The following is a 24,204-nucleotide window of genomic DNA, read 5'->3' as shown; positions in this document are numbered from 1 at the left end:
TAAAATGAGATCTGAACAAGATTCAAAAGGAAGTCAGGAAAATAACATAGTGTAGCTCAAGAGATGCCAGCAGGCTTTGGTCTGCAGAAATTTGGACAAGAGAAAGAAGAAGTGAATTAAGGATAAAACAGACCTACCTCACTAGTTTACTCAATCATTTTCCATGTATTTATTGAATACCTGTCTTAATGACTTTCTTGTCTCAGGGAAAAACATGGGACACCCACAAATTAAAGAATGAGAATGTTATTTTGACTCATGGTTATAGTATCTGATTGGCTAGTTCCAATACAGACACAGTGCCTGACAGAATAAAGGCCTGACAGAATAAAGATACTTATGCCATGGCAGGCAGGAATCATAGAGAGAATGGAGACACTGAGGAGGAGGATACATCCTTGTAGGTTTTGTCCCTGTGACCAACCTTCAGACAAGCCCACCTCCTAAGAGCGCAGTTAGCTTTGCAAGCATCTATGGATTAATCCACAGATCAGTACATCACCTCATGAGCCAATCACCTTCCAAATTCCACACCTCTGAACCTACGAGTCTTGTGGGAATCATTTTGGATGCACATCATAATCAAACCTATTTCTGCGTGCTTATTATAAGCAACATAGAACTGGAGGGAAGACTTTAGAATAACACATTACATAATTGAAAAGAACCCCTGAGACTCTTAGAACTTACAGGCAAAATAAATTTTGAAATCAGTGACTCATTTCTTTTGTGAATCATGGGATCCTTTGCTAATTTCACATAATGAGGAAATGCTAAGATTGGAACTGTACCTCTAACTTTAAGGTCCATCCATGGTCCCCACAGGTTTTAGCTGTACCACTTTAGAATGCTAACCATCCAAATATTTCAATATAATTATGATTTTATGCTCAAGCTTTTCTTCTACTGAGTGGCTTTACCAGAAAAAATAACAATGCTTTCTTATTTTCTCTCAAGGCTGAGGAGCTGTTCATGGAGTTTGCACACAAGGCATCGGCTTTCAACAACTGGTGTGAGAATGCTGAGGAGGACTTGTCAGAGCCTGTGCACTGCGTCTCCCTCAATGAGATTCGGCAGCTGCAGAAGGACCACGAAGTCTTTGTGGCCTCCATGGTTAGGCGCCAAGAAGACTTTAAATATTTGCTACAGCTTGACAAGAAGATTAAGGCTTTAAATGTGCCTTCGAGCCCTTATACCTGGCTAACTGTAGAGGTGCTGGAAAGGGTCTGGAAACACTTGTCTGAGGTCATCCAGGTAATTAGTGTGGGTGCAACAGAGACTGTGGTCTAAAGCTGTCTGACTATTTAATTCATTGTCCAAGTTGGGGAACTTTTAAGATAGAAAGGAAAACTATTCATAATTATACTGTGACAAAAAATAGTCATAAAATGACACTCTCTAGGAAAAACTGAAAACTGCATAATCCTCTGTCAATATGTACACCTCATTCCCCACAGAGTAGATAGGACCATATTTCTATGGTTCAAGGAACTAAATAAAAGCTCACTACGTGGGTTCAGTAATGACAAAAAAATTCACAAACCCTGTCTATCTCTCCATCCAAGATGTTTGTTGCTTTGGATGCTCCTCCCAAGTTCCTTTTATGAGTTTATCTTTAATTTCTTTCTACCAGATTAAATATTTAAAACTTGAAACATCCCGCAAAGATTAGTGAAAGGATAAAAATAAAAAAAAACTTGGAATATTGCCATTTTTTAAAACAAACCTTATTATTACTACTTTTCCCCTTAGGTCAGCTTATGTGTTCATTTAGGTTAAATGCTACCCTCTCCTCCAATCAGAGGAACAAGCTTGAGAAAATAGATGTTTTCTTTTATTACCAGTTTATTTGTTTCTGTACTTGGCCTCAGATACTCCCATAAGTACTTACAGGTGTTGACATGGCTGTCCTCACAACTGTGAAGTAAGAATTGATGTGCTAGAAGAAATATGAACACTTAGACACATGCATGATGAATACAAGACATATCTAAGAAGGTTTTTAGCTGAGACTACAGGTTAATTTCATGATGACAAAGAAGAGCCTTCATTGTGAGTCTTATTCCCTGTGGTTTTGGGGTTTTAGGAACGAGAGCAGGAGCTGCAAAAGGAAGAGGAAAGGCAAGTCAAGAATTTTGAGATGTGCCAAGAGTTTGAACAGAATGCCGGTGCCTTTCTTCAGTGGGTCCAGGAGACCAGGTTTGCTGAGTACCCTCCACTGCCATGACTCTTGTGCCATAGGCACCATTTGACACAGGAATGACATACATATCTGAAGGGGAGTGGAGAGACTTTCACAGCTTATTCTCTGTCTCCAATCCACCACACCTTTATTGTGCTTTACATTTGGACCAGACGTCTATCTGAATCAATCTTTCCACAGTCAGGAAGTGGAAATTTCATCCTGTTATCCATTTTACCACATTCTCAATTTTTCTTCTGTTGCCTATGATTATAATTCAAAATTATAATAACCTTTATGTTTGATGCTACATTGCACTTCAAAAGCACTTCCATACTCATTTTATTATTTTCAGAGAAAAACCCTGAAAATTGCACAGAACAGATCTTATTTCCTCTGCATCCAAATGCAGAAAAAAACAGAAGATAAATTGAGTTGCTCACATATGTGTTTACAGAAACAGAAAATACTGGCAACAATTAACATGAAGTGATTATGTAGTCTACCTAGGGAAGCTGTAGTAAAAATCAAGTGAGATAATGTAGGTCATTTTCTTTTATTAGGTGCACAATATTCTGTACACGAAGGTAACCTTTGTCACATCAACTGGTACATGATCTGGAAAAGAATATAGGGAGGAACACAGTAAGCATTAGGACAGATGCAGAAGCTGAACAGACTGTGTATCCATTGAGTTGATCAGAATTGTGGCATTTTAAGTATAATAGAGGTTACTGCATGATCCATGATATATTTTCTTGTTGTGAACTCATTGTTAATGAGAAGCAAGACTGAATAAAAAGAAACCTTGCATCTTGTCTTTAAAAGAACTAAAGAACATATTATCATAAATAATATGTCTTCTTCTGCCTGTGGTTGTGGGCTTTTTATCATATCTGTCCTGGAGCCCCTAGTGAAGAACACATCCTTTGCAGTCTATGCTCTTTTCTCTGAAGCTTCATGGAAGGCTCTGAGCTTCTCAGAGCAGGTGAGACTTTGAGATTTGTGGACATGGTTTTATGACTACAGAGGGCTTAAATCTGATGAAGGAAGGTCCATTGAAGTATTCCATGTTAATGAATTATTTTTTTTTCTCTTTCCTGATTCATGTTCCTGTTCTCCATGTCCAGGTCTTATTTTCTGGATGGGTCAGTATTCTATCATTATTTCATTTTCTTATATTTTTATAGAATCGTAAGTTAATGAGGTCTTATTACTGAGGTATCTTTATGCCATTTCGATATGATACTGCCAGAAGAAAGTTACATTTATGTCTGTCCTTAAGCTCCAGTCAGTGGAAGTTTGCCTGCATCACTTATGTGTGGAGAGTTGTCCTTTTGCTACCATGGCATCTGAATCTTTGAATTCCATCAGAAACAGATTGAGAATATTCAGAAAAATGTCTGCATTGGAACGCTACAAATTTATTTTATTTTCTAAAAAAATACATGACAAGGATTTATTTACCATTTACATTGTAAAAAATACATGACAAGGATTTATTTACCATTTACATTGTATTAGATATTATAGATAAGTAACCTTGAAATTATTATAAATATACAGGGAATGTGTATAGGTTTTATGCAAATACTATGTCATTTTATATAAGGAACTTGAGTATCCTCTATTTTGGTATTTGCAAGATTAATAGAGCAATTCAACCATAGATTCTAAGTAGGACTACTATGGACAGTAGAGTTTCAAGAGACCTACAAGCCATCTTCTAGACAGAAAAAGAATGGAACAGGTTTTACTTCCCTTTTGTAAATCTAGAAAGATGCTGAAGACGAAAGGTTTGATTCTAGAAATTTGTCATTCTGAAATAACATTTCATAAAGACCATCTACATAACACATCCCAGGTCCAATTTGGAGTCTCTTATCCTTCCCTCCCTCCTCCATCCAGAGCTTTATCCTCTTCCCTCTTTGAGAACTCCACATAATGAATGTAAGCATTATATACTACAAATGTGTGCCAAGAAAGAAAGAAACAAACAAACAAACAAAAGAAGGAAGGAAGGAAGGACAGGGAGAAGGGAATTAAGGAATTAAGATGTGCCATGAGCATGGACCAGCTTCCCACAGGAAAGTAAACATTCTATATTATACAAGTGTGCTAATAAGTTAAAATAATAAAACTGAAGACCATAGTACTTGTAGAAACAAAAGTAGGAGTTTTCATTTGGCATATATGTATGACACAATGACCTCCAATATTAGGAATAATGTTTCATTTTGTTTCTTAATTAGATCTTTGCTCAAAGAAACAGGAACCCTGGAATCTCAACTGGAGGCCAATAAAGTAAGTAAAGTTTGCTCATTAGCTAAATACATTGCTAGAATTACAGAAAATTCAAGAAAAACTACTTGGGGCAACTTGGTGATGTCCTTAGGTCAATATCAGCTGCAGTTAAAAAGCTGAGGCTGTAGTGCTAACCTGCATCCATTTGCATGCTGCACCACACATCACTTCATGAATGTGAACTTTATCCATTTATTTAAAATTTCTGAACTTCTATTTCTGCACAAAATAGAGATAAATCATATTACAGAACTGCTGCATTAATTTTGTAAGACAGCAGATACAAAAGTTTCTAGGCAGCAGTGAGAAACATCAATGATTTTTTATCTGCAATAATAAGATGATACCATAAAATCTAGATTCTCTCCCAGCAGTTTAGTGTGGCAGTTTACTTAACAGTGTTTCTCAATCATGTTTTCAATATTACCTCCTTTCCAAAGAAAAAAAATAACTAATTAAAATTAATTTCCACATTATACCAGGTAAAGTTGATCTTTGGAGGGTCGCAAGTTTTATAACATTTTAGCTTTTTCACACATACCTGTATCTTTCTGTCAGAGCACCAATTTACCCCTGATATCCTTGGGAAACAATATCTCCTGGCGAGACCTCATAGACAGAATGAAGAAATTTTGTATACAGTGTGCTTGATTGGCAGAAGCAGACTATACATATATGCCTGAATGTACAAAGGAGTCCCATGAGTGAACACTGGAGCACTTAGATGAACCTTAGAACTCAGGCACTATTGATGATGCAGATAATTCATAGTGCAGATCATAGAAAACTAATAAAACATAATGATTCATGAGACTCCAGAGCTCTACTGTTCTTCATCTTTTCATCAGAATTAATTTTGCAAAACATATGAGAATTTCAGGGATCCTTGCACCTAAATCTCTCACTGTTTTATAAGTGAAGAAAACATAAATGAAATGGTTTTCTTGTTTTCCATTTCTCATAGAGAACAAGAAGACCTCCAAAGAGAACTGAAAAGGAAACTCAAACTCATCAGCTTTTGTTCTTCTCTCTAATCTCTACAGTTGGGACAAGTGGCCTGAATGTTTGACCCTCTTCTCTGTCTTTTGCCAGAGGAAGCAGAAGGAGATCCAAGCAATGAAGCGTCAGCTAGACAAGATTGTTGACCTAGGGGATAGCATGGAGGAGGCTCTGATCCTTGACATAAAATACAGCACCATTGGACTGGCCCAGCAGTGGGACCAGCTCCATGAGCTGGGAATGCGAATGCAACACAATCTGGAACAGCAGATCCAAGCCAAGTACTGAGGGTCCACAGCCAGGGTGGGAAGGGTGATGGGGGCAGCTGGAACATAACTAAGAGCTAGTACATGGGGTACTAGATTAGAGGGATGCTAGAGAGATCATATACTTACCTCCAAAGCCAACTTTTTCTCCCTTCATTACTCTAAAGAGGAACTATTGCTCTTTGTACTGAGGTCTGTAATGAGATAAGAGAGGTGTCTTTCTGTGATTCTGTTCATCATCAGTCTGAACAGCAGGTTCCGCTATGTAGTTCTCAGACTTGTTTTACCACTTTGTGTGGTCTTTTCAGAATAGACCTCTTATGCGTAAAATTCCATTAAGGATATCATATCTAGAATGGAAAAAAATATGGCTTAACAGACAAAAAAAAGCAGAAATTAATTTTTCCTAGCTAAGTTAATTGTAGCAAAGCAGCTTTAGATTTCAACAAGCTTGAGGCAGTATTTTTTATCTAGATCAGGAATCGGGACTTTTGTCTATAAAGTGCCTTATCTTAAATAATTTATTCGTCATGAGTCATAAGACTTATTCTGACTTTTCATTTCTGCTGACAATGGAAAAACAAGCCATAAATAATTTGTAAGTGGATAAGCATGGCTGCTATGATAAAAACAACTTGTCGATGTTAAAATTTGAACGTTATTCTTACACTTCTTAACAGTCTCCTTTTGATTATTTTTAACAAAATTAAACAGTTAATAGCCATTTTCGATTCATGAGCTACATAGTAACAGATTACAAGTTGGATGCGAGCAATAGTGTATAGGTTGTCAACTTCTGAACAAGATGATCAAGTAGCATATTAGCTGTCTAGATGGTCCCTGTCATTCCCATGCATATCTTTTGGTAGTCTGCTGTTTCATCTCATGGGTAATTCATGTTTTTCCTTTCAGGGATACCATAGGTGTCAGTGAGGACACACTGAAGGAGTTTAGCACCACCTATAAGTGAGTATAACTTCATAGTTAATTGGTACTCCATTTTCTAGGCCTTTCAGAATAAGTCTGTACGCACCAAATACTTTTTTTCCTATGTTTGATTTAATGGAATATTTTTCTCTTTTTAAAACTTTATTTCAAAGAGAATAAAACCAACCAGAATAAAACCAATCAAAACAAGACAGTGTCAGAGACACAGGATTTCAAAGCAAGATAGTAGGAAAGTAACAATTACCATAATGCCTTTTGTCTAAAATAGCTGTCCATACCTTCAGACATAGTCAAATCAAATGAAACAGAACAGAATCAAACCAATAAAAACAAAATAATGAATACAATACAAGACTTCAAAACAAGGTAATAGTGAATCCAAAGTGGCTGGCATAGTATATCTTATTTTTTTGAAATAGCCACCCATGATGTCAGATATAATAAAATCAAACTAGATAAAACAATAAAACACAACCAAACAAAACAATGGGAATGATACAGGATTTCAAAACAAGGTAATAGAGAGTTAACAATGGCTACCACTTTCAAAAGGAGATCCCCTATATATGCTGCACTGCATATTGCTATCCTCTTAATAGATAGTTAGACTACTGGATTTTGGCTTGCAAAGTCAGTGAAACACTTCACTAAACATTACAAACCTGAAGCTGTATTTTCCCTCGTTAGCTGTCATCACAGCCTGTGTTTCTCTCCATCACTTTATGGCAGTGGAGATGTTAGCTCTTCTTGTCTCCCTACCCATGTGCCAGAAGAGTCTGGCCCCTCACTCTCCCCTAGTCAGCCTGAACATGGCACTGTCTCACAGGAAGTCTTAGCTTCTTGTTGACTTCTTGTTCTCCTCACCTGCAGTCTGTGAATAATGCTAACTCCACCTTATGGGTTCTTAAAATCTACATATGTGAACTAGCTTTAGTTATAATTTATTATAATTACAAATTACATCATAGTATTTCAATAATATATTAATGTAATTATAATATAAAAATATATTAAAATACATTAATATAATTCCTATGAAATATATTAATATAATTCCTATGAAATTGTTGAAGTTTAAAAATGTATATCTTTCAGTGGTTAGTAATTGTGTTTTTTTCTATCCATTATTTAAAAATTTCAGAAGATACAGAGATACAGACAAGGTCACTTCTCAGCTCTCTGATATTATTATGTGTTACTAAACTTCTAGTTGATACAATAAGGCTTACTTATTTCTATTATACTTTGATTCTTTCTTGAGATTAATAACATGTTTTATTCTTAGACATTTTGATGAGAATTTGACAGGGCGTTTGACACACAAAGAATTCCGGTCCTGCCTGAGAGGACTCAATTACTATTTGCCCATGGTAGAGGAAGATGAACCTGAACCTAGATTCCAGAGGTTCTTGGATGCTGTGGATCCAGGGAGGTAAGAAGACCAAAAGCCAGACCAACAGAAGATAGGGGCTTGGAGCGAGAATGCTAAAGTGTATAGTGGTCCATAAAAGAAGAAACTCACTGAATTGAAAAATATGTCAATACAGTCATAAGTGAATTGGCAAGCTCTTAGTATGTTTTCAAGCTTATTTCAGAAGTAAATGGCACTAACTGTAACTGGACCTAACCCTAAAAGCTATCCAATTCATACTTTATCTTTTTTTTTTAATTTTAAAGACAAAAATATAAATGTAACAATAAAGCCAATTTCAAAACAGATTCTTAGCACAGTTATAATAGTTGATGCATTCATGATGTATCTTTGATCTATGGATTTTAGCTGGTTCTGAAAATAAAAATTGAGAGAAGAAATCTGTTCATAGATGTGGGATTTTAAGTAGATATGGACAACAAAAAAGCCATTATGTTGAGGGTGGTGTTGTTTGTGTTTGTGGGGGGTGTGAAAGAGTTTTAGAAAGATCAAATTGATGTTCAGGTACAAATTCTTTTCTAACACCAGACACAAGAATGCTAGTAATTTAGGTGTCTGGGGACTTAGGTTGATGAGAAATTCCAAAACTCTTAAAAGAACCAAACTGGAAGCTGAATATGAATTTTGAGAATAAGGGTTTATTTGGGTGTAAAACAGAGAGGATAAGTCGGAATGCAGGTGTAACCCACAGTCTCAAAGAGATTATTTAAAAGAGACCACAGGGAATCCATCACCCCTCAGCCTCTAAAACACTGTATAAGATGGGGATGGGATTTCTTCTTGTCTTTGGAAAGCACAGCTTCTGTATTTCTCACACAGGAAGGGCTATGTCTCCCTGGAAGACTACACATCATTCTTGATTGACAAGGAGTCAGAAAATATCAAGACCAGTGATGACATAGAGAGTGCTTTCCAGGCCCTGGCAGAGGGAAAGTCTTATATTACCAAAGATGATCTGAAGCAGGTAAGATTCTAGTTGCTATGCTCTCATAATCTTGATCTGGGTCAGCTCACTTTTGTTTGTCTGTTTTGAAACCTCTCACCCACTTCCCTATTTTTCTCTTTTTGAGACTTTCTCTTTCCAGGATGTCATATGTTTTGATTAATCTTTTTTGTTTGGATCCTGCTCAGAAACCTATAGTAACTCTTCCTTGACTATCAAAGTCGGTTCAAAACATTTGACAGGTTTTTAATTTTTATTTTTAACTTTTTATTTTATTCCTTTTACTTACTCAGCAAAATTTAGAGAATGAGAAATATAGGAATTAGATCTTTTTTTCAGAAAAGAGATAAGCTAGAAGTTTGAATTGATCTTATGGATTAGAAATCATACATTTTAGAGAAAAGAGTATGATGGAAATCGGGCTTCCCCATCCTTCTGAAATCTGGCTCTAACTTCTGCATTTAGGGTATAAGAGAAATCCCAAGGATTTCTGAATTTATATGTTATTATTTTCAGAACAATAAAATTCCAGCATAGCGTGGGCTATCATCCTCTAGAAGTATTTTCTGCCTCTCTACTATGTCTTTCTTTTTTTATGCTTTTCAGGCGCTAACCCCAGAGCAAGTGTCATTCTGTACCATACATATGCAGCAGTATGTGGACCCACGGGGTCGAAGCCAGCCTGCTGGCTATGATTATGTTGGCTTCACCAATTCCTACTTTGGTAACTGATAAATAGAATCTTCAGGATTGTGGAAAATTCTCCTGGTTGCAAAGTACTGGGGGATGGGGAGGCAGACACATGTGGGAGTGTAAAGATTGGTTGTGTGTGTGTATTACAGTTGTTTCAAGATCCAAAAAGAATAATCAAACTTGGAATGGATAGATGTTAATCACGTTGGAGGTGTAAAGGCCAGGGAGTTATTTCATAAGCAAATAGTCAAAATTTGGAAGCGTGAATGTTTTTACTCTTTAACTGTTTTCTTGTGTTCTGCTTATCTTTATCAATTTTTTGTGCTGTGAGTATAGAAGAAAGTGTTTATTTTTTAAAAATAAAATAAACTATTTCTTATCCAACTGAGCTTCTGTATTTCTTTACTATTATCTCATTTTGAACAGCTAATTATATTGTAAAAGAAACCATTGCAGAAGAGACATAACCCAATTGATTTATAGTTCCTTTTTATTGTAAAATATATTTAAATTCTTATATTGAAAATGAAGATGTTTATCTGGGGAGGGTGTAATATTTTAGTCTATGAACTTCAACTGCACAGAAATAAATTGAGAATCTGTTTTCTTCTTAACTTGCTCTCTTTTCTTCTCTTTCTGTTTTTTTCCATTCTCTTTTCTTTTCCGTTTGAGACGAGTTTTCAATGCATAATAATACTGGACTGGAACTCTTATAAAGCCCAAGCTAGCCTCAGGCACACAATCTTTCTGCCTTAGCTTCCTCAGTGCTGAGATTACAGGCATGCAATACCACATGTGGCTGGACTTGTCCTTTTCTTACACCCAAACACTGAATTTATATGTTATTATTTTCAGAACAATAAAATTCCAGCATAGCGTGGGCCCCTATCATCCTCTATTTTCCTAATTCCCCCTTACGGTTTAATGTGCTAAAAAGGACAGCTGGGTTTATTTACATTCATCAAGTATTGAAATAAGAGAATAGAATTGTTTATAAAATTACAAATAAAGGGAAAAACAAGAATAAGTAATGCTATCTCTAGGAATTTTCCGGACAATTTTGATCTAAACAGATTTAATAGGGACAGTCTGATTTGATCTATTTAAGAAAATGGTCTGTTTTTCTGGTGAGAGTTCCCAAGTCTTTTTTTGGCCTTGTGTATAATTGCTAGTGTCATGCAAAAACAACCAACATTATCCAGTCCATGAGTACTGTCACGTGACTGGCATTTTGAGACTAAATCCTGTCTCCACACAAAAGTAACTCTCATTATTGTAGGAGGAAATTCTACTAGAAGAACTACTTAATACAAATTTGTTTAAAACTCAGAAACTCTTTGTCATTAGTAATATATAAGCACTTTATTTTTACATAAGCAACCAAATCCTATGGAAAATGACAATCAGAAACTATCCTAAAGTTATTATTCACAAATTTCTGTTTCACTTTAAAATGTATTTCAGTTCTCATGTTTGAAAATGAAGACTACACTATCTGATTACAAATAACCTGATACTTTACATATGAAATTATTCAGCCCAATAAGCAATTGATAATAAGTGTTATTTAATATCCCAGTTACCAAATAGGGGAATATCCAATAAAATGTGTGCTAGAAATAATCAACGCAAAGGGGTCTTATGAGTCATTTCTCCCTAGTTTCACTGTTACCAACAATTATCAAGGCCAAATTAGAGTAGTAGGTATTTGATGGATTAAAAAACTTTAAAGCAAAGTGTTCTATAACATTTTATACCAGAGATTGAATAATATAAAGACTAGACAGTATCTGAAAAACATTTGGAAGTATCACAATTGCATGCAATTCCTTCTGACATTAGATTCTTAGCACCTACACATCAAGCAAAAATAATGGTTTTAGAAACAGCATACATATTTTATATAAGAGATTATAAGTATGTAAAGTATAATATTGTAACAATTGGAAGTTTTTGATTCTGGTGTTAATTTTTTCCTAACTGAATCCCATCTATTGACTACTGCCTACTCACTTTGAACTAGAATCCTGTTTTTAAATTTTTGCTAATTTTCTTCTCTATAATTCAAAGATTACTCTCTGTCCCTGAGCCCAGCTTATGGTGACAACTTTGTTTTTCTTTCTTGATTTCTATTCCTTGTCTGGCTCTCTAAAATTATTTCACCTCTAACAGATTTACGTCTTAAGGAACTAATGCCATCCATTTCATGCCTGATTCATAGATATGATCTAATTTCTGCTGTTTAATACTTTCAGGTTTCTGGAATCTAGATCCTCCTTCCTGGCCTCTCCTCCCACCTTCTTTCCCCAGATATAACATAGAATATAAAATAATCCACACTCCATTCTCTGATTTCCACCAGCATCAGGTAGGCAAAACACCCGCAAAGTGATACAGTCTAGACATTTCAAAAATTGATTGTATTTTGTACTTAATATTTAGCAGGTTTTGTCCTAAAATCTTTACATTAATCTTCACCAAAACAATACTATCTAACAGATATTATTATCATTCTATTTGCCAATTGAAAAAATCCAAACACAGCATGTTTAAGACACTTTTGGTAGATTACATATAAAAAATTAATAATATCCACACTTAAAACATAGCTCCTTTAAAAGAGCATTGTATAAGAGATTATTGTCTCATCAGAAGTATATCTGTCACAACTACTAGAATAATTTGTCTTTTTTTCTTGTACCAGTTATTGAACTGATGACCTTGTGCTTGTCAGGCAGGTGCTTACACCACTAAACTAAATCCTGTACATGTTCAGCTCCTTAATTAAGAGATCATGAAGGGAAGTTTTATATACTGTTTCTGTTGCTCCCACTCCAGATCAGTTATGGAAATAAACAGAGATGAATTCCAGGAATTTTTACTTCAAAAATGCCTCCAAGGAGTGTTATATCTTTCTGCATGTAAGACTATCATGTTTGGAAGCTAGATAGAATTTTGATCAATAGTTAGCACTATTTGAAACATTCTTATCTGCCTCAGTCAATGTGCATTTGGGCACTGTTACACTGAGTGAATAGACTAGACTAGAATGTGAAAATTAATTTGCTCAAACACATTCAGTTCAATGGGCAAAGACATCCAACTTATAGTAAAAAAGACCCCGTGGCAAAAGATCTTTCTCCTTTGACATTGAAACTTCCTGCCATCTAACTGACTCACCTGCCTTTCTCTGGCCTACTTTCTTCTCTGAGATTTAGTTTAGTTCCTCTCAAATTTATTTTTCATCAAATTCTAAGTAGAAAATATATTTCTTTTCTCAGAATATAAAAAATATTGTTTCCTATCTGAAAAATATCATCGGTGTCTAATCCCTCCTTAGTCTTGTAAGTCACTCCCATCTTCTGTCTCATTCACAAATACTGTGGGTTTGGATCCTACTGTTTTAAATGTGTTGTAATGTCTTTCTGTTTCTATTATTACCCTTATTTTCTGTCTCTCTTTAGAATGACGGCACTAAATTTCTGACTTTCTCTTTGTTTCTGTTTTGCCCCTGCTGAAATTCGTTGTCCTCTCTGCTAATTGATCCATTTCCTTAAGTCTGTTCTGGGATGCTTCTTAAATTTCTGCTCAAATGTTTACTGTGTCCTGTCTCCCACGCACAAAAGTTCATATCTGGACCAAAATATTTACCTGCTGCCCACCACCACCAAAATTCTCACTCAAGAAAACTTTTCAAGAGAATTTGTGAGGCATTCCCAAACTGTCTGAACAATTCTCTGAGCTCAGAAACAGGGTATATTTCTTACCACCCAGCTTTGTTTATTCTGTTGTCTCTCCTGACTATCTCCAGTCGGCACACTTGAGACTCATTCCTTGGGAACAAAAACAAGTACCAGCTTAGACATGTAGCTTTCTCTGATCCTTCTTCTAGAATAAATGTTCCCTAAACTGAAAGCAATTATTATTTTCCTTGCTGCACTACTGGCAGCAATTAAAATTCAGTGGAAGAACACTATGGCCCTGGCATTGTCTGACATTCCTTATACAACGTTTAATTGTTAATGAAAATTATGAAACTAAACACACTGGAGAATATGAAAGCTGAAAAAATGAAGCAAATTACTCAGGGTTGCAAAGCTGCTAAACTGTAGACCTTGCATTCAATCTCCTCCCTGACAGCTGCTAGAATTCACTATACTTTTACTTATCATGGACAATGTGTGAACCATGCATGAATCATTGTAGGTGAAAAGCAGATTAGATAGAACAGCAAATTCTACAACAGATTTAGAATAGAATGCACCACTTGAGGACGGAAAAGTGTCATTGACACCAGGGACCACCAGCAACTAATAAAGAAAAGAAATGCAATTGCTTAAATACAATCTTCTCATTTTAGGTAATAAAATAAAGTAAAGAAGAAGAAATAATAATAAATCATAGATAGAGAGATCAACTGTATAACATGAAAAGCATGGGGGCTAAGGCTGGGGATTTAGCTCAATGACATAACCACCTGCTTAGCAAGCAGGGAGTCATGAGTTCGATACCTGGTACCGGAAAAAAAAGAAGAAGAAGAAGAAAAAGCACTCAGTAGGAGAGAAAGAATAGCCCATCTCTCCATTAGCAAGGCATTAAATGAATCTCTCACTCAGATTGTCACACACTGAATTCTAGATTTTGAGAAACATTATAGGTTGCATACACTAATTGTGTAATGATAGTAGAAATCTCTCCAGTGTTTATGATAGAGCTCCTGCCAGCCCTGAGTGTGGACTTTTCAGCATCCTCTCATTTGTTCACTTGATTAGAAAATTTGTAATGATCTTAGTAAATTAAGCAAAGTCTTACTACATTATGAGCTTTAGTAATGAGTGGTGCCATCTATGAGGCTTAAAGGAAAATAAATTTTTGTGCCTGCTGTGATCACCACAGGTAGATGGGAGTCCAGTCTCTGCATACCAAGCAGCTGGGAAGAAGAGCAGGCAGAGGCGGAGTGGGCTCTTCAGGCCCTGGCAGGAAGTGCAACTTTGGCCTGAGGCTTGGACTACCTGGCCCATCAGCTTAGGTTCCCAGTCTTTGACCAGACTGCGCAGAGGCCAGTGTTCCTTTGGGCTATCTTTCATCCCTTACTCAGTAAACTTCCCCAGAAAACATTTTTCAAAGCTGTCTGCACAGCCCGATTTCTTAGACTATAAACAATGGGATTGAGGAGAGGGGTTACCACAGTGTAGGTGACAGCAATAAGTTGATCCCGCTCAAGAGAGTAGCTAGATTTCGGCCTCAAATACATGAAAGAGGCACAGCCATAGTGAAAAATGACCACTATGAAGTGAGAGGCACAGGTGGAAAAAGCCTTCTTGCGCCCCTCAGTAGAGGGGATCCTCAAGATAGCAGCCAGGATGCAAATATAGGAGATAGTGATGAAGACAAAAGAGATCAAGAGGACCACCAAACTGAGGATGAGGATCCCCAGCTCACTTAGTGCTGTGTCCCCACAGGCAAGGCTCAGCATTGGAGGTGTGTCACAAAAAAAGTGCTGGATCTTATGGGAGCTGCAAAAGGAGAGGCGGAAAATGACCAGTGTCATTCCCAGGCCAAACAGGTATCCACTCAGAAAGGAGGCAAAGACTAGCTGGGAACAGAAGGTGGGATTCAGATGGCTGGCATAGTGCAGTGGAGCACAGATGGCCACATATCTGTCAAAGCCCATAACAGCCAGAAGGAAACAGTTTGAGCAGGCCCACGAGGCAGAAAAGAACATCTGGGCAGCACAGCCTGTGTAGGAGATAGCATGGCTACCCATAACCAGGCCACAGAGCATCTTAGGGATGATACCCAAAGTGTAGCATGTCTCAGAGAAAGACAAGAAGGAAAGAAAAAGATACATGGGGGTGTGCAGGTGGCTATCCAGCCTGATGACTACAATAATGAAGACATTGCTGGTCAGCGTAATGAGATACAGAGAGAAGAACAAGGCAAAAAGAAAACGTTGCATCTCCCCAAAGCTGGAGAATCCTACAAAGACAAAGCCACTCCAGCTCGTTACATTTTGCTGTACCATGCTGAATGACATTGCTGACAGGCCTGCTGATTCCTTTCACCATACCAGTAGATGTCTGGCTTCTTTAACAGGCAGGGGAGACTCTTCTTTGTGCCTGTTGTAAACAAATGAGGAAGATCTGATTTGATTTAGAGTCAGGTTTGTACATGCTCATGTACACAGAGCATGTACAACATAATCATCATATATATTCATGCGCCCATACTCACAATAACACACACACACACACACACACACACACACACACACACACACACGCACACACATATATATATATACAAGGCACATAGAAAATGTATACAGTCAATTTATACATATTTCACACATTTGAAATTATGCACTGCACATTGACTATTAATAATATATCTATAAATATAAAACTCATGTCTTTACATAAGATACATAGATACTCAGATAATCTGCAGATTCCACATACAATTTCCTATTTACTATACATGTACTGCCACATAAGAATATACAGTTAGACACATACACATTTTCTATTAGAATCTTCAGTTGAGTCTGAGGGCTTTGATGATCATAATTCTATCAGTCAGGTAACAAAAACCAAGAAAGGTAAAATATCATTCTTGAAATCACACAGAAGCATCACTGGAGAAAAGAATGGCAAGTTCTAAGCTAACATTATTTTACCCATACTGCGATTACTGGTCTTAGATCCTACAATAAACTGACCCCTACGAAGATAGATTAAGGAACATCTTGTTCAACATTAATCATTTTTATCTACACAACTCTTCATAAGCCATTTTACCCTTTCCTAATTCCTTGAGGGCTGTAACTCATGTGCAACCAGGCTGAGCACTGATAAATAACGGGGCTCCAGAGGGGTCTTCTATCAGGTGTCATTTAGCCCAAAGGTCAGCTGTTACATTCTGCTGCACCCACGAAAAATTTGCTATGAAGGAAAAACCAGACTGTGGGAGAAATCAGGCAAGGGAATTTTCTCTACTCATCCCAAGAAGCCCACAGTCAGAGTTAAATCCACCCTTTAGCCCCTTGCTGTCTTCCAGCAGGTGAGAGACCTGACATGTACATCAGAAACTCCTATTCTGAGTAATGGACTTCAAATGAAACCAAGAAGTGTCTTTCAAAAAGCCCTAGTCCCAAGCGATGAATCCCATCTGCTTCTATCCAAACAATGTCTCTCTGAGGACTCCCTGTCCCATTGGAAGCATATTTAATCGTGCTTCTTGTCATTAGTTGGGAATATCCTTTTGGGGAAACAAGAAAAGGGAATGTGCACAGAGAAAGATTGTGACCCAAGCTGTAATTTGTGTATCTATTATACGCTTAACATATTTTTTACTTCTTTGCCATAAAGAAGGGAATATTCATATGGGTTGTAATAAAATCATGCACATTATAAACATAATGTTAAGTGAGATAAAGTTGAATGCCTTCTTTCATATTAAATAAAAGCAAAATAATAGGGCTATGAAATAAGAAGATAGATCTACTGCGAATGGAAAGAAGGCCAAGAGATGGTGGGAGGTGGTGAGGAAGGATGAAGGATCCATAAAATTAAATACGGTGTATTATGTACAGGTACAAAATATTCATAAGAAAAGTGCATACTCATTATATATCCCTAACATGTATAACACATTAAAAATGAATGAAAAATAAAAGAAAGGATTTCTGGGTATGCATAACCTTTTTATATTTATTATTTCCAGCGTTCTTCATTCTTTTAAGTATAGCCAAGTTACTAAATTTTTCTCTTCTTTGAACACTTTCTCTTTAGTCTAAGATTTACAACATGCATTTCAACATAATGCCCATAAGGTAATTTGACCATAAAATATTTGGTGTACTTACATCTTTGTCTTATTTTGGTTTGTTGAATATGATAAGTTATAAATAGCATGTTTTCCATCAAAAGTGGAAAGTTTTCAGTTAGAGTCAACAAAAAATATATACACAATTCAGGAAAAGAAAAACTCCTATAAATATATAATACTAAATTTATTGCAACATCATGAAAGAATACAGGTAACCTTCAATCTCACAATTACAAGAGATGCTCAAAGTGTTGGCCTCCAGCTTCCAGATATTTGTTGGTACAGCGAACTGCTGCTATGGCAACCCTGGTCACTGAGATTGCTGAGGACACATTTCAGTTTTTTCTCTAAGAGCCAGCAGTGCAGTGTGTTTTGTGTGATGTACAACCTCCTTTTGGGCCCCTCATAAAAACATAAGCTTATCTGTTGAAAAAGCAGCATACCATTTTTCTTTCCTGAAATGTGTATACATTTTTGGTGGACTTTGCATTGCTTCTTCATTTTTTTTTCTTTTTCATTTCTTAGATTTTAATGGTACCTGTGTTAAACATCTTCCTACTCTCTAAAACTCTAAATTTATCCACTTCATCTTGACTTCTGTCTCTGTTTTTTCAGATCAGATAATAGCCTCAAAATCACTTCTCTTTCTTCTACTATTTCCAACCTTTGTTGAGGCCGTTTCTGAATTTTCCAATTCAGCTGTTACACTTTTAAATTTTGTGTTTCCAATCAGTTCTTTTCTTTTTTATCCAGTTCCATTTTCCCCTCCCTTCCCCCTGCTTCTCTCCTTCTTCCTCCTTCTCTTCTTTTTGTTCTTCTCCCTTCTTCTCCTACTCTTTTTCTCCCTTCCCCACTATACTGAAGTGCATTTTGAAAGTCAGGAATTTAAACAAGATTGTCATAGATTTGATATTGTAGTTCTTCTCTACCTTTCATTTGCATTTCCCTTTCAAACTTGCAATTTTGCTTTTGCTCTGAATGCTACTGTTTTTCCACTGTAGGCTGGGTGGAGTATGCTGAGGACTTCTGGACAAGAAATCTTCAAATTTACAGCTCTTATTTGGTGCAAAAAATGGTAATATTTTATAATTAACTGCTTCTCACATTTCTTAATTCCTTTGATTATTTCCCAGTGACTTGAGGGTTTTTGTCCATGTTTAATGATGTTTTACCTTTGGAAGGAGACTCTCGGTCTCTTCACACCACTTTAACAGATTTTATGCTCAGCATAAACAGCACCCTTTATTGGTGAAATCTCATTTTTTAATTTTTTTATCTCAAAAAAGCAAAACATAGAAAAGAAATCATATAGAATTTAAAAAAAAACAGCAAGAAATCAACACAAATTAATATATTGCATATTGTTGTCCTAGAAATAGATGCTCAAGTTACAAGATCTAGGCATAAAACTGATCAAACAGTGAAACAATAGCAACACAAACTGTTCTTTTCATGAACTAACAGAATTAGTAGTATAGTTGTCTATCTTGCACACATATACATACATAATATTATATGTGTACCTACATACATAAATCTTTTCCTTTCTTCCATTTCTCCTTTGTCTTATCTCAGTAATTCTTTCCTTCTGAACACTTTATTTCCCTTTCATTATTACAATATCTATTGTATATTTTGCATCTTATTACTTTTTCAGTTTTTTTATTATTATTTATTTTTTACACTGGGGAGACAGTACAATTTGTAATAGTTAAACTTTGGAAACAACCAAAATGCCCATCAATCACAGAATGAATAAAACAGATGTGGTATTTTTATAAAATGGAATATTGCTCAGCTATAACAAAGGCTAATCGTGCAGCTTTTATAAGTGAATTGAGGCAACTTGAAACTATACTCATAAGTGAAATGAATCAGACCATTGTAGGTTTTTAAAAAATTCTATAAAATTACTAAACTTGAATGTTTGGATGGAAACTGGAAAGAAGGTAAAGTAATGGCAATTACTGTTCATTGGTTGCCCACTCTGGGCATAGATAGTTTCGAGTACTTGGTAATCAACTTACATGATGAATACCATTGTTATCGGCTGGCTTTTGCACTTGAGGAAACAGACACAGGGAGACTGATTTGCTCACCTTTGCACTCTGAGTTGGGAAACTACCCCAGTGCCATGTAGCTTAACTGCTAGACTATCACCCTCTTAATTTTGCCTGACTTCTATTTTCTATTTTTTTTTTAATTTTAAAGATGATAAAACAGAATAAAATCAATTAAAACAAACCAGTGTAAAAGATACAGGACTTCAAAACATTGTGAAACCAACAATGGTTACCATAATGCCTTTTGATGTCTTCAAAATAGCTGCAGATAACTTTGGACATAGTAAATATTAAACTGAACAGAATAGAATAGAAACAATAAAAACAAAACAATGGATGTAATAAAGAATTTCAAAACAAGCTCATAGTAAATCCAAAAATGATGCAATAATATTTCTTGCTATCTTTGAAATACCTGCTCCTACCATAAGATTTAGCATAATCAAACAAAATAAAAGAGAATAAAATCCATCCAACAAAAAAGTAGAAACAATATAGAACCTGAAAACAAGACCATAGGGAATCAACAATGGCTACAATTCTCATAAGAAGATCCACCTAGATGCTACACTGTGCACTGATATCCTCTGGACCTCTGATCAGACCACTGGCCACAGACCAGCAATGCATATTCCCCTCTCAAGTGGGATTGGTGGGGAGCGCTTGGCCTGGTGACGCAGTGGACTAAGATCCAGTAGGCTAGCCCAAATCAGGTCCCTGCGCCTGGCGATGCACCCTAGCAGTGAAGCCTTCACTAGGTTGATCTGGAGGGATGGGCCAAGCAGAGGCTGCCCAGATCTGTGTCTCCCTAGTACACTGCAGTGGGCAGGAACACCTAGCCCACAGATTCAAACAAACTGTAACAGACAAAGAGAAAAAAAAAAAAAAAAAAAAAAAAAAAAAAAAAAAAGGGCCTCCTACAGGCAGTTGTATGGAAGGAACAAAAAGTATGGGAAAGGGAGCAACAAGAAAGGGTCCTCAGTCCCCAATCCTGAGAACACTGATCCAGGAAAGGTAAATGAAAAAGAGAAACACTAAAGCACCACAGGCATCCAACTGCATTTTATCTCAATAGCCATCATCACAGTCTGGTCGCTTATGGGGTTGGAGAGATTGTTACAAAATATCTTCCCCACTCAACTCATTCTTAATTCCAAGATGTGTTATTAACTAGGCCAATCAGAGAGCAGACCTGTACTGCATATCTTTAGTTGGAACTAATGGAATGTAGATGAATAAAGTCAGACCAACAAATGTCTCTTTGTCTTTTCCAAAACTAGGGTAATAAACTCAATAAGACACTATATCTACCTCAGTAAGAAAAATAAAAAGCGCTAATATTTATTAGATTATTAATGACACAGTTATCATTTTTAATTGTTATGCAATAAAAGAAGAAAATACTGAATAAGAGATAAATGAGAAGTGTCTCCCCTCCTTTTCTACTATGACACTGGAGAAAGATGGTTTGGTCAATGTCTGCAATGCCCTTCCCTATTTTTCCCTTTGTCTCCTTCACTCCCAACCCAATAATGGACTGGAACAACTTGCCTAGGTGTCTTCCTTGGTTACTTAGTGACCACTCTGCTCTGGGACACTGTGGTAAAAGGTATTGTAGCTCAGCTAAGATTCCTCCCACCCTTATTGGTGCCCAGAGGCTACAGATGCCTCTTTTAAAAAGCTGTGAAGAAACCATCTTAATATAGTTCAGACTACAGAGGGAATAATATAGGCCCATTATGACCCTCCCAAACCTTAATGAGCTGTGATTAATATAGCTAGCCCCATTCAATAGCCTATGGCCATTTATGGTGAAGTTTGTTTGTTTGTTTGTTTTGGTTATTGTTTTCTTCTGTGAGACAGGATCTTGTTATGAAGTACAGGCTGGTCTCCAGCTCACTTTGTAGCCCAGTCTGGCCTTGAATTTGCAAGGGTTCTCCTGAGCCTCAGCCTCCTGAGTGCTGAGATTACAAAAGTGCACCACCACACATGGCTCATGGTCAAAGTTTGACAGCTTTCAATGAAGCAACTCACATCTCTGCAACATTTGTGGAACAGTACCATGACAACTGTGACTATCTGGGACACCTGGAACACACTCAGAGAGGTAGTTTTCTGGTTTGAATTTGACCTAAACAGTACAATTGAACTTAGGTCAATTAGATTTTTATCAGAAGGCTTTAGTTTAGATCAGTTTGTACAAATCAGCAGGCCCAAATGTGAACCAATCACAATCCCACCCTTGCTATTTGAACATTTCCTTCATATTTCTTAGATAGCTCTGAAATGTCTGTGATGTAGCACAGACTTCAATCAAATGAATCTTACTCCTATGGTTTTATAAACCTGCTTGGAATTTATTTCATGGATAATGGCTTGGATGACATAGGCCTGGATGATTTATGAATCTATTCAAAACTTGAATTTTGAGTCCTGTGGACAGAGCAGTTGCTTTAAAGGAAAAAAAAAAGAAAAAACTATAAACTCCAGGGACTATTAGCCTGAAAGAGCTCCACAACCAGCAGGTGGTGGAGATCAGCAGCAGAATCTGACCATTAAGCAATGACATGAGTCACTAAGTAGCCTGGGCCAGGGGCATCAGGGTAGCTAGCAGAGCTGCACTTTTCCAGTTAATGACTTCTCGCTGAATCAAACAAAGAACCCTCAACTGGCTGATGACAAAACCATGATCTGTGGATAAGAATGCAAGAGAAAAAGCCAAATTAACCCAAATGCAAGAAGAAGAAGAAAGAAAATAATGAAGCTAAGAGTAGTAAAAACAGAGATAAAAGAGAATCGGCAGTACCAAAATCTGTGACTTTCATGTTCGTAGGAAATTGACAGATCCTTAACAGAACTGATCAGAAATAAAGAGAAAGTAATTATAAAAAATAACAGAATTAAAAGAGGAAATATTTATTGCCAGATTCTACATGCAAGTAGAGTATATACTGAAAAACAAATGTGGCGAAAATAAACAAAAAATGAATAGTTCAACATTTGTTTTAACAAATCAACCTCCATCAACAGAATTCCCAAGAAATGCATCCATCCATTTGGCCACCAGTGACCATATTTCATTCTTTCTTATGACTGAATGCTATCATGTGCTAAATTTTGTTTATCTGTTTGCTATTTGACTGTCTGGCCAGATTCTGGAACGTGGCTCAATTACTGATGCAACTTTTGACAAATGGAACCACAGGGAGACAGTACGTTGATAGAAATTATCCAGACACATCCCAGTGTGCCGGCCTGGACTCACTGCACAGGTCCTTGGGCAGGAGCTGAGCGCCTGCTCTCCTCTCTGCTTCTATGTGCTGTCCACAGAGATGGTGGATGTAAAATCTTTAAAAGATCAAGAGATGCAGGATAGCATTCCTTCTGACAGAATTATTTTGGGAGGGTTTTTTCAGGGAGGAGCTTTATCTTTGTTTTTTTTTTTTTCCTTTTTTAATTTTATTTAAGGAGAAAAAAAGCAGAGAAAGGGTACAAGTTATACAGATTTACAGAAAAATATAAACAGTAGGAAATCACTAGTTAATGGATTAAATATTGTCATCTTAGAAATAATTGTTCAAGTCACAAAATTAAAGCTTGTAAAGTGGACATTCCAACAATGATACTGCAAACAGTTCTGTTCAATGATCCAATAAAACTCACTGATATCATTTTCTATCTTATACACTTAAATATACATGCAGTTATATCATTTAGAGTGCTTTCTTTTCCTCTCTTTTGTACAATGACTATTACACATTTTGGGTTTCATTGCTCCCACAGTTCTTATTACTTTTTTGGAAGAGAGTAAAACCAAATGTGACATAACAGAACAGAGTCGGTCAAATCAAAAGGGTGGACATAATAGATAATGTAAAAACATAATACAAGGTGATCAACAATGATTACCATAATGCCTCCCACTATTTCTAATAGGATTGCCTATACCATCAGTTATAATAAAATTGAGCAAAACAGTAAAGAACAAAACCGACAAAACCAAAACATTGGAGACATTGTAGGTCTTCAAAAGTAGATAAAAGTCATTGAGAATGGGCGTCATAATGAATCTCACTATCTTCACAGCTGTTGCCTAAACTTTCGAACCTGGTACTATCCAGCAAAACAGAATAGGGGGACATCAGTCAAAAACAAGATGGTGAGAGTAATACAGGGCTTCAAATCAAGATAATGGAAAGTCAAAGTGGGTTACTATAATATATCCTGCTATTTTTATTTATTTTTCCCTTAATTAAAAGGATAAAAATAAAAAAGTAAATAATGGAGTGGAGATTGAGATAAAAGAGGCATAACAGCAAAACAGCGCAGATCAAAACATAACCATTTAAGCAGAATAGTGTTTCACCACAAGGTAATCCTGACATAAAAGTAGTTACCATATTGTCTCTTTCCTTGAAATCCTTGAGTACAACTTTGTATACTGTAACATTAAATATATCAAAACAATGTAAAACCATTTAAGAGAATGACAGCATTACAGGGTATTTAGAATCGACTAACAGAAAATGAACAATGGTTTCTGT

General features: G+C 36.4%; 2 protein-coding genes across 2 annotated transcripts in view; one reads left to right on the top strand and one right to left on the bottom strand.

Annotated features, from left to right (window-relative positions):
• Spta1 (spectrin alpha, erythrocytic 1) overlaps positions 1-10,151 on the top strand; it is a 72,610-nt gene extending 62,459 nt beyond the window's left edge. Inside the window, exons 45-53 of the mRNA XM_063253474.1 lie at positions 958-1,254; positions 2,087-2,199; positions 3,313-3,330; positions 4,435-4,486; positions 5,579-5,766; positions 6,664-6,717; positions 7,985-8,131; positions 8,951-9,095; positions 9,681-10,151. Coding sequence (XP_063109544.1) covers positions 958-1,254; positions 2,087-2,199; positions 3,313-3,330; positions 4,435-4,486; positions 5,579-5,766; positions 6,664-6,717; positions 7,985-8,131; positions 8,951-9,095; positions 9,681-9,806 — 1,140 coding nt within the window. The 3' untranslated portion in view covers positions 9,807-10,151. The remainder of the gene's footprint in view (positions 1-957; positions 1,255-2,086; positions 2,200-3,312; positions 3,331-4,434; positions 4,487-5,578; positions 5,767-6,663; positions 6,718-7,984; positions 8,132-8,950; positions 9,096-9,680) is intronic.
• Positions 10,152-14,850: 4,699 nt separating this feature from the next.
• On the bottom strand, positions 14,851-15,792 carry LOC100722524 (olfactory receptor 10Z1). Its single transcript, XM_003466539.3, has one exon. The coding sequence runs from the start codon at positions 15,790-15,792 to the stop codon at positions 14,851-14,853; it is 942 nt and encodes a 313-aa protein (XP_003466587.3).
• Positions 15,793-24,204: the final 8,412 nt, after the last annotated feature.

This window comes from Cavia porcellus, unplaced genomic scaffold, assembly GCF_034190915.1.
Source record: "Cavia porcellus strain 051 isolate PalLab524CR breed Dunkin Hartley unplaced genomic scaffold, mCavPor4.1 scaffold_7, whole genome shotgun sequence".
In the NCBI taxonomy this organism is placed as follows: domain Eukaryota; kingdom Metazoa; phylum Chordata; class Mammalia; order Rodentia; family Caviidae; genus Cavia; species Cavia porcellus.
This window is presented reverse-complemented; position numbering and strand designations above follow the sequence as displayed.

Excerpts from the sequence above, each read along its gene's own strand:
- LOC100722524 (XM_003466539.3), bottom strand. The coding sequence starts at position 15,792 with ATGGTACAGCAAAATGTAACGAGCTGGAGTGGCTTTGTCTTTGTAGGA.